Source organism: Mastomys coucha, unplaced genomic scaffold (assembly GCF_008632895.1).
Source record: "Mastomys coucha isolate ucsf_1 unplaced genomic scaffold, UCSF_Mcou_1 pScaffold13, whole genome shotgun sequence".
NCBI lineage: Eukaryota > Metazoa > Chordata > Mammalia > Rodentia > Muridae > Mastomys > Mastomys coucha.
In genome coordinates, this window is record NW_022196895.1 from 48,691,051 (window position 1) to 48,701,906 (window position 10,856).

The 10,856-nt window shown below is 42.1% G+C and overlaps 1 protein-coding gene and 1 long non-coding RNA gene across 14 annotated transcripts in view; one reads left to right on the plus strand and one right to left on the minus strand.

Moving 5' to 3' along the window:
- The window catches only part of Sncaip (synuclein alpha interacting protein), a 144,838-nt gene that overhangs the window by 127,151 nt on the left and 6,831 nt on the right, over positions 1-10,856 (plus strand). For 5 of the 7 annotated variants that reach the window (XM_031365679.1, XM_031365680.1, XM_031365678.1 and 2 more), the window contains 4 exons: positions 206-375; positions 6,703-6,795; positions 7,541-8,600; positions 9,791-9,861. In XM_031365679.1, the coding sequence (XP_031221539.1) occupies positions 206-375; positions 6,703-6,795; positions 7,541-8,600; positions 9,791-9,861 (1,394 nt within the window). The remainder of the gene's footprint in view (positions 1-205; positions 376-6,702; positions 6,796-7,540; positions 8,601-9,790; positions 9,862-10,856) is intronic. The other 2 variants (XM_031365683.1, XM_031365682.1) reach the window with 1 other exon arrangement.
- Positions 1-10,856, minus strand: part of LOC116087161 — a 111,266-nt gene that overhangs the window by 39,896 nt on the left and 60,514 nt on the right. The window lies entirely within an intron of this gene.

Genomic DNA, 10,856 nt, shown 5'->3' on the forward strand with positions numbered 1-10,856 from the left:
CACATACACACACACACACACACACATGCACACATACACATACACACACACATACACACATGCACACATACACACACACATACACACATACACACACACACACACACACACGCACACACACACACACATACACACATGCACCCACAAATCTGTTTCATAAAAAGAAAGTCCCGATACAATCACATGTTTTTGTATTTTCTGGCAGACCCTGGTAGAGTATGGAGCAAACGTCACGATGCAGAACCACGCTGGGGAAAAGCCCTCCCAGAGTGCTGAGCGGCACGGCCACACTCTATGCTCCCGGTACCTCGTGGTGGTAGAGACCTGCATGTCACTGGCCTCACAAGTGGTAAAGTTGACCAAGCAGCTAAAGGAGTAAGTGACCACTTTATTCCTGGAGTGCAATTTGAGTTTTTGTGCTTAGATCTCAGCCAAGGGCTGTGGAGAGCTTCCTTCACCCTAGTTGCAAAGGGAGGCTGGGCACTCTCATATTTTCTTCTTCCATCCTAGGTGCTCACAGCCTGTGTTCCCACTGAGCATAACAGCTCTAAAGAGGCAAAATGTCATTAAGCCAGTAGGTACAGAGCAAGTTTGCTAGCAGGGAATTAGTCTTTGTCCAGAGAAAGCATCTGTCCTCACGGACATGTAGCATGGCTTGGGCAGCTTGCAGACATTGTCTCTGGACTTTCACCCTTAGTGTAGAGAATTGGGAAGAGTATGAGAAAGGGGGATGGCTAGAGAGAACCCCCATTTCCATTTTCTCAACAAAGAAGGTGTGTCTTTGGGAGATTACAGTCAAGGGTCTTAATACCCATCAGCAGCAAATGTGTTGGAAAAAAAACGAAGCAGAGTTTTAGTTAGCTTTCAGAATGGAAATGTGACTTTTTAAAGCCAGCTCTTTCCTAGACTGATTACCAAAATGGTACACACTGCCTGCTGGATGTCTAGGGAACATTCAGGAAGATGACCACAAAATAAATACTTAAAGAAGACAGGAAGGGATACAAGCACATTGTGTAGGATTCTAGAAACCAAGGAGTTAGCCTGAGGAACCAACTTCAACCTTTAGAGATCTTACAGAACAAATAGCAACTGCCATATTGAAGTTTTCTTGATAACCAGAATCAGGATTCCAACAAATTGACAGGTTAGAAGAAGAAAAACCTTTAAGCATTAAACTATATTTTAGAAGAAAAATATAAAATCTGATTTTTAAGATACATGCACATTCACATGCAATTAATAGTGATATTTATGGTGTACTATAGAACAATATAGTACAATATAATATTAGTATACTGGGTGATAAGTCTATTCTAGTTTTTAAAAAATCATTTTTATTTTATGTGCATGAATGTTTTCCCTGCATATTTGTCTATGTACTATGTGTGTGCCTGTTGCCCACACGGACCAGAAGTTGTCACCACAACTCCTGGAACTGGTGTAACAGACCCACCTTGTGGGTGCTGAGAATCACTGCTCTGGAAGAGCAGGCAAAGCTTCTAACCACTAAGCCATCTCTCCAGGCCTCTGCCAGACTGACAGACCTTAACTGGTTGCAGATATGAGTCATGTAACACTGTGATGTGGCCTTGGACTCTCTGTGTCTTCCCTGAGCTCAGGCAACCCCCGTCTCTCTACACAGTGTCTCTTGCCTCAGAGATACAAACCTCTCTGACCCCATGTTGCTAGCATCTAAAGTAATCGCATGAGTTTAAATTATTCCTAGAAAATAAAAAATTTAAACCTAAAATATAAAGGATTACCTCCAAGAATCGACTGCCCAGTTAAACAAAACTCTATGACGGATGAGCTGGGCAGACATCAAGATATCATTGTAACTGGCTGTAGTTAAAGAAAGACTGTACATGAATCAACAACCTAATAACTCACTAAGTTATTTTCCACAGTGATCAGACTCTTACATAAGTCTTTATGTACTTACATAGCTTCCTGAAAATAAGTTCTGGAAAGGGAATGGCTAGAATAGAAGGCATGCACTTTAAAAGTCTAAAGAGCGGGGCTGGGACCATAACTCAGTGGTAGAGCAGTTGCCTGACATGCAGAGGTCCTGTGTTCAACCCTAAAATCTTGGGGATGTGAGCAGATGTTATCCAATGCTTTTCCAAAACTGTCGCAGCATCATCTGCTCCCTCCAGTGATGAACGGACATATCCAAAACAAGGAACTTGAAAATCATCCAATAGAATATATCCTGAAGTTTCACACCCAGAAAAAATAGACTTCTTTAAATCTCAGCTTTTATACCCAACTCTGATTCTTTTTCATAAGCTAGATAGCTATGTTGCTGTTTTATTAATGAACAGCCTCAGGCTCTGTGTCTTTTAGGCTATGGGACATTAGTAACAGACAGGGGCAGGGTGGGAAATAATTTACAAGGTTGGAAAATACCTGAGTTTTTGCTCTGGGGCCCGATAGCCTTGAATGTGGGTGCTGCTGCTGCTGCTGCTGCTGCTGCTGCTCCTCCTCCTCCCCCTCCCCTCCCCTCCCCCTCCCCCTGCCCCTTCCTCTTCCTCATCGATGTTGTCTTCATCTCTTCCTCCTCCTTCCCCCTCCTCCTCTTCCCCTCTCCTCCTCCTCCTTTTCAAATGCTGTTACCAACTGGTTCTAGCCATTGCTATTGTCTAGAAATGGCAAACCTCTGCTCTTCTGAAGTCCTTCTTAGTAAGCCTAGGTATTTAGAACTGAATTCTGCCTCCATCAGAAAGGTACTAACCCCTAATCTTTCCGTGTAACCTTATTTGGAAATCAGATATTCATAGAAGATCTTGAGTCCAAGTAGGGTCATAAGGGTGAGTCCTAAGCCAGTGTCAAGTATCCCTGTAAAAACTGAAGACAGTCATATACACAGAGGGTACATCATGTAAACATGAAGACAGTATTCAAGAGAGGATATCAACAAACCATGAAACCAACATTTGCCAGTAAAAAGTTGATCCTAAGGGACAGGAATAGGATAGACACCAACATGTCCTCAGTACGAACCAACATGGCTAACTTTAATCTCAGACACTTAGGCCTCCCAAACTGTCTGGGGGTGGAGAGAGGGTTTACTAGTTAATAGCACATGCTGCTTTTGCAAGAGAACATTCCCAACACCTACATCATGTGGTTCACAACAACCTGGAACTCTAGTGCCAAGGGATCTGACATCCTCTTTTGACCTCTGAGGTTGCAAGGCACATATAGAGTAAAATTTAAAAAAATATTTTTAAAATGTCCTGTCGTTTAAACCACTGAGTTTGTGCTACTCTTACAGCAATCACTGACACAGTATGAAAATAACACTGACACAGTATGAAAATAAAGTTTTCTCTCTGGGTTTAAGGCTGATATATTCTTTCTGGAAGCAAATCTAAAAAATAAGAGTGCTCTCCATTGTTCTGATATCAGATGTGATTTTTCAAATTGTGTCATAATGACTGAAAGACACCCAGTAAACTATATATACATATGTATATATTATATATATATATATACATATATGTATATGTCTCCCTGTATCTGCCTTAGCCACCCCCCCAACTGTATTTTTCTCCAGAATTTGGGCGTGGCTTTGGAGTGTGCACCTTTAACCAGCCCACTAGCTTGCTCATGCTCCCAGGGTAGGTTTTCTTTCTAAATATTGTCTGTGTTTCTGTTTGTTTTTATAATTTTTTCATTTTATTTTATTTTCTGTATATGGGTTGTTTGGCCTACATATGTCTGTGCACCATGTGTGTGCCTGGTGCCTGAAGAAGTAGCCATTGGATCCCCTGGAACTGGTGTTATACATGGTTATGTAGGTGTTATGATTCAAACCTAGGTCCTCTGGAAGAGCAGTTAATGCTTTTAACTACAAAGCCATATCTCCAGCTCTTTTAAAATAACACACACACACACACACACACACACACACACACACACACACACACAGAAAGACACTTGACATGCATCCCAACTATCAAAGTAGAGTGTATTCAGGTGTTTTAGTCTTATATTAATTCCGTGTCAGCAAATAGTAAAGTGGGCATGGCCTGCTAACCAACTCTCTTTGGAAGAAGTTTGGTTTGGACAAAGCCACATATGTTCATCTGTGTGTTACTTAAGGTTAAAGCCACGCTACAAGGACAGAGCTGAATGGTTGTTCTGAAAGTTTACTGACTCCTGAACCTAAACTATGGGCTGTCTGGTCCATTAAGAATTTGATAGGTCCTACTTTAGAAAACTTTGTGGTTTTTTGGTTTTAATGCTGTTGCTTAAGATTTATCTTGACTTTAATTTATGTGTGGCCTGAGTATATATCTGTACCTTGTGTGTACATCATATCTGTACCTGGTCACCATGGAGACCAGGAGAGGCATTGGGTCCCGAGGAACTGGTATTGCAAGTTGTTCTGAGTATCCCAGGGTGGGTGTTAGGGATCAAACCCAGGTCCTCTACAAAAGCAGCACATGCACTTAGCGGCAGTCACCTGCCAAGCCCCATGACTAAGTCTGAATCAGTGAGTTTGACAGTATAGGTGAGATGAAGTCAGGTTCCAGACTTGGCTTGGTTTGGGGAATGAATTGTTAGACAGAGTGCTGACCACTTCTAAGAAAAACAAAGATACCAGGATTTGTAGAAAACAGTATCAGGACCTGACTTCATAGAAATCTACAGACATAGTTGTTGAGTATATGTGCCAATACCATGCAAGAATGGTCGGCTTCCTCTAGTTCATACCTAAGATAAGGCAGCAATTGTAATACTTACAGCCATTTCATTGAGTTCTATGCCCCAGCTCCTGAGAGATGTTACTATTTGTATGCTAACCATGTTAGTTTTCTGTCACTTATAACAAACTATCACAAAATTACTGACTTAACAGAAGACAAGTTTGCTTTATATTTTTGTAGACTGAGGTCAGTGGGCATGTTGCAGGGTGAGTGTACCTTCTGCTCCTTCACATTGCTGCAGAATCAGCTTCTTGCATTTGGATGACAAGGTTCCTGCTATCCTTCTGGCTGCTAGATAGGTCACCCCAGCTGCATCCTGTAGCCTGTAACCTCCTTTCTCTATGTATGATATCAGCAGCAGGGTCAAGTCCTTCCCGTACTTCTAACCTCCTTCCCACTGTGAAAGGCTTTATGTGAATAGGGTCAAGCAGCCTCCACATGAAACCTCCATATCACATCAGCTGTATTCAATGTCACTTTCCTTTGGCTATTAACATGACATATTTATGCCTTCTGGGAATTTGGACATGGATAGACATTCTTGGGGGAACTGTACCAATACTGCATACTGCATTCAATAAACACTTCTCATTCCTGTAGAATAAGAGTTAATTTGCAGGCTGGAGAGAGATAGCTCAGTGGTTAAGAGCATTGACTGCTCTTCTGACGGTCCTGAGTTCAATTCAAATCCCATGCTCGCAACCATCCATAACAAGATTTGATGCCCTCTTCTGGAGTATCTGAAGACAGCTACAGTGTACTTACATACAATAAATAAATAAATCTTTTAAATAAAAAAAGTTAATTTGCTTTAATCCCAGAATTTGGAAGGCTGAGGAAGAAGGCGCTCTATGAGTTCAAGGCCAGGCCAGTCTAAATGGTAAGCCCTAGGTCACACAAGGTTACAGAATGAGATCCTGTCTCAAAAACTAGACATATGAATAAAACAGTCAAGTTGATTAACTAATACAAATTTCTATAATAATTAATATATACTTCCTAAATGATTTTTCTTCCTGTAGTTTTGACTTTCAACCTATTTTCTTAACTTTAAAGCACATTCTGTTACATATAGTCTTATGTCCTGAGGAAATAGACTGTTACTGGGCATTCATTTTCCCTATGCCTTTAACCTCAGCACTAAGGAGGCAGACATAAGCAGAAGTCAGTGGACTAGCCTGGTCTACATAGTGAGTTTCAAGCCCTCTAGAGTTACACAGAGAGAGACTCTGTCTCAAAAACAAAGAAATACAAAAGCTTAGAGATCATCAGTAACATTTTGAAATACATCCTTCTAGATCTTTGTTCTAGTGATGAAAGGGAGAGAAACGACCTAGAATAATAGTAGCTGGCTTAGCTGCTTGCACCCATAATCCTGGTATTATTAGGCAGAGACAAGGAGGTCCCCTAATGCTTGCTGGCCAGCCACTCCAGCTGAACCATGAGCCCCCAGTTCAATGAGAAACCTTTCTCAAAGACCAAGACGCAAAGCAGTTGAGGAAGATATGTAACTCATTCTAAACTCATTCCTGGTCTCCGTGTGCCCATTCATACACACATATACAAACGCATACACAAATTAGAATGTATGACCCATAGTAGTGATAGTATTCTTTTTTCATTTAAGACTAGTAAAGTATAATATACATACACAAATGTTAGCCAAGTTTTAGTATGTCCATAGGTATTCAAGTAATATTTCTTTAGTTACTTGCCATTGCAGGAGTGGTTGAAATTCCTTCACTCTTATGGATGAGCTATTAATTTCTCCATGGTTTGTCACAAATGAGAACAATAACTGTTCTTTTCAATACTTTTGACTGCTTCCTTTGGGAAACTCTCTGACCCATGACGACGAAGACTAAACACTTTTTAAGGCTTCTGAATGGACTACCGTTTGCTGAGTTTTCATGAAGATTCTTCTCCCTCTAGCTTTCCAGTGGCCATGCATCAGACATTGTGTTCCTTGGTTGTTTTCCTACAGGCAGACGGTGGAGCGTGTCACCCTGCAGAGCCAACTCCAACAACTTCTAGAAGCCCAGAAATCAGAGGGCAAGTCCCTCCCTTCTTCACCCAGGTAATTCCAGTTATGTTGGTATTTGAGTTGTTAGGTATTTGATGAAATCTTTAAATATTCCTCTAGTATTATGTTTATTCCACTTAATGAGTTTCAAGAAAAGGACTTCAGAAAATACTTTACTCTTACAAACATAAATTAAAAGCTATCACAATGAAATGTTTGTGTCTAGGATCACAGGACCTGAGGTAGTTTCCAGATTTTCTTTTTCTTTTCTTTTTCTTTTTCTTTCTTTTTTTTTAAATGTATATTAGTACACTATAACAGTCTTCAGGCACACCAGAAGAGGGCATCAGATACCATTACAGATGGTTTTAAGCCACCAAGTGGTTGCTGGGAATTGAACTCAAAACCTCTGGTGTAGTCAGTGCTCTTAACCACTGGGCCATCTCTCCAGCCCGTTTCCAGTTTTTTTATGTCATTATGCTACATGTACTGACCCATGAAATGACAATAAGAATGAATAGGGTGATTAGATTGTTAGAAATAGAAGTAAGGAAATTCATATAAAAGTGGTGCATGAACAATAAAACAGACCAATACTGTAGCCATAAAGTTTAGGACATGTTATGCTCTGGCTACAGCTGATAGAATGGAGTCTTTGTTAATTGTTTGGAAGAAAGTGTCAAGCAATTCTAATCTTGTTTTCCATAAATCACTCATCATATCAAAGGTCGTGCAAGGTCTTATAGATGTATTTAGTGCAGTTGGACACCATCTTACATGTCCTTCATCTTCCTTGCAGTTCACCCTCCTCACCAGCTTCTAGAAAGTCCCAGTGGAAAATTCTAGATACAGATGACGAGTCTACAGGCAAAAGCAAACTGGGAGCCCAGGACGGAATACAAGTTCTTGGAAACTTGTCAGTCCCCAGCAGGGCTAGGACCAAAGGAAAAGATGAAGACTCTGATAAAATCCTACGTCAGTTATTGGGGAAAGAAATATCAGAGAACGTCTGCACCCAGGAAAAGCTGTCATTGGAATTCCAGGATGCTCAGGTATCCTCTAGGAATTCGAAAAAAATCCCTCTAGAGAAGAGGGAACTGAAGCTAGCCAGACTGAGGCAGCTGATGCAGAGATCGTTGAGTGAATCTGACACAGACTCAAACAACTCTGAAGACCCCAAAAATACTCCCGTGAAAAGAGCTGACAGGCCCAGGCCACAGCCCATTGTGGAAAGCGCGGAGAATGCAGACAGCGCAGAAAGCTTACACCTGATGATAAAGAAACACTCTCTGGCATCAGGACGCAGGTTTCCTTTTGGTATGAAGGCCTCCAAATCCCTGGATGGGCACAGTCCATCTCCCACCTCAGAGAGCAGCGAACCAGACTTGGACCCCCATTGTCCAGGCCTGGGGATGACTCCTCCAACCCAGCCTTCCACAGAAGCCACTCAGTCCAGTCCCGACAGTGCCACTGCCCAGAAAGTTGCCACAAGCCCCAAGAGTGCCCTCAAGTCTCCATCATCCAAGCGCCGGACATCCCAAAACTCAAAACTCAGAGTGACCTTTGAGGAGCCAGTTGTGCAAATGGAGCAAACTAGCCTTGAACTAAATGGAGAAAAAGACAAAGATAGGGGTAGGGCCCCCCAGAGGACTACTGAATCGGGAGAGCAAATGAAAAGGCCTTTCGGGACCTTCCGATCCATCATGGAGAGTTTAAGTGGTAATCAGAACAACAATAATAACTACCAGCCAGCCAGCCAGCTGAAGACCTGCACTCTACCCTTGACTTCACTTGGAAGGAAGACAGCAGATGCCAAGGGAAATCCTGGGAGCCCTGCAAGCAAAGGAAAGAACAAGGCCGTGAGTGCTATCTGGACACTATGCTTGTATTATTTTTTAATTGATTGTGTTATTGCTAAAGCCCAGGTTACTGACTTATGCCACCTTGAGGGGAGGTCACCCCAAGAGTCAGAGATTCATATACGTTTAGTGAACATGCCAGCTTCAAATAAATGCCCTTGCATTTCCTTTGGAGAATGCAGAGAGAGGTGGGTAAAGAAATCACATATTAGGCCTGATCCCAGTTTCTTGTGCTTTGGGCATTAGGAGTTGTAAGCTAAGAAGCATTTATACAAGATGAAACCACCCGTCAGCATTAAATCAGCCCTTTGTTGGCACTGATTCTGCCTCGGGAAGAGCTTGTTCTCCTTGTGGACTGGGTACTCAAGCCCACTTTAGAAGCACATAAACAAAACCCCCATTTCTTCTTAAAACTACTCAACTCAAATAACCTTTGAAATGAATATCCCCCAGGGACTGCCACATAGCCTGTTAGCATACACATCTCTTAAGTGTTGATTAGATCCTGGAGAGACGGAAGGGCTTGCCAATGGACAGGAGAAGGCAGAATGCATTGTGAAGTCATTTATAACAGCATTTCTTGGAAACCCATCTCTGAGGATAAGAGATAGGAACATCGTTTTAGGCAGTGATTTCTGCATGCTCTGCGCTTGTCATGCCATCAAAAACAGTATAGCAGCCAAAGTGTGAAGCTCTCTGTGGAAGGAATGCCTTGGATCATTCACTATTCCATTTACTAAACCACCCAGCAGAGTGTCGGAAGCTTATCATTTATTCTTTGTTGAGTTCCTATTACATCAGAGCCTTAAGAACTCTCTGTATTTCTTGTTGTGATACTGAATCAAGTTTTATATAATATTTCCTCAACAGCTTCATCACCAATTTTTAAATTATCTACCATCTCCATTATTTTATTATAAACCACTTTACCAAGTATTTGTCTTATCTAAAAAAAAAAAAAAATGCATATTCCAGCTAAGACACCAGACTTTTGCTTTAAAAATTAAAACCTATTTTTTCCCCAAATAACCTAATAGAGTCTCTTGGTGAGCAATAACGCTAAACTCATCTCCACAGTTTCCCGTCCACCTTTGCTCTAATATTTCCTGCATGCCTTAGATTAACCGGGACCTATGCGTGTGATAAGCTTGTTGCATGCTCTCAGATAATTCTTAATTGCACTTCTCTAGGCGATGTACAGCAGCTGTATTCACCTTCCCTCTAATGCGCTGGCTGAAGAGCGTCTACGTGACTACGCACGGTATGTGGCGTAGAGTGCACTGTGAGGCACTGCCATGCCTTTGCTTAGAGTTGCATGAGCTTTGAGATGATGCGGCTGCCATATTTTTAAGCGGGGGACATAGGATGTAGCACCAAGGGAGGAGAATCTTACAACCCTTCCCAAAGCGACATGGCTTCAGGTGGAAGCTAGGTTCTAGGAAGGTAGCTGGTATCCATTGGAGGGGCTTTATCCTAGCATCAGTTGGGAGAGTACTCTGCTCACAGACTCACTATGTTCCTCGGTTGACTTTGGCCTTCAGTGTGCCATTTTAAGGGAGTTTGGAGCCGAGTAAGTATAGAATTAGGTTCAGTCATGGGTAGAAGGGGTAATCAGAACTTCAAGTATGAGCTGGGGCTTTGCTTCAGCACTCCTGATAAACTGAAGGTGCCTTTTGTCATCATTCTGCTGATCACAAGAGGGGCATGCCTCTCAGAACCACGCCTCTGCCGTGGGAAGCTTTTCCACTTAGCACTGTGAACCGCTTCTGGTCCAGAAGCTGTTCTTGAGGAAGGCCCATGGATAAAATAAGAGTCTTTCGCAAACGAAGTGTTCACAAGTCCACATGCATGGTCTGTGTATGGGCAAGAAAGAGGACCCTGTCACCAGTGAGTGACAGGACTTCTCCTTGGACAAAAGCCTTCTGAGATGCAGTGAGTGTTTCCTGTCCTGGCAGAAAATGGACAGAGCTACAGGAAATGTTAATGTGGTCAGGCTTCTTGACTGGTTTATTTGGCATTAGACCTCGAAGCCCATTTTAAAAGCAAACTGTTGGTTTTAAAACATTTCAAAAATTTAAAAACCATGACGTGGTGTTCAGCATTCTCTAGAATCCTCCAAAGAATTCATGTACTATACATACAGATTTTAGTTCAAAATACCAAATTACCAGAAAATCTCTCTCCCTCTCCCTCTCCCTCCCTCCCTCTCCCTCTCCCCACCTCTCCCTCTCCCTCTTCCTCTCCCCCTCCCCCTCC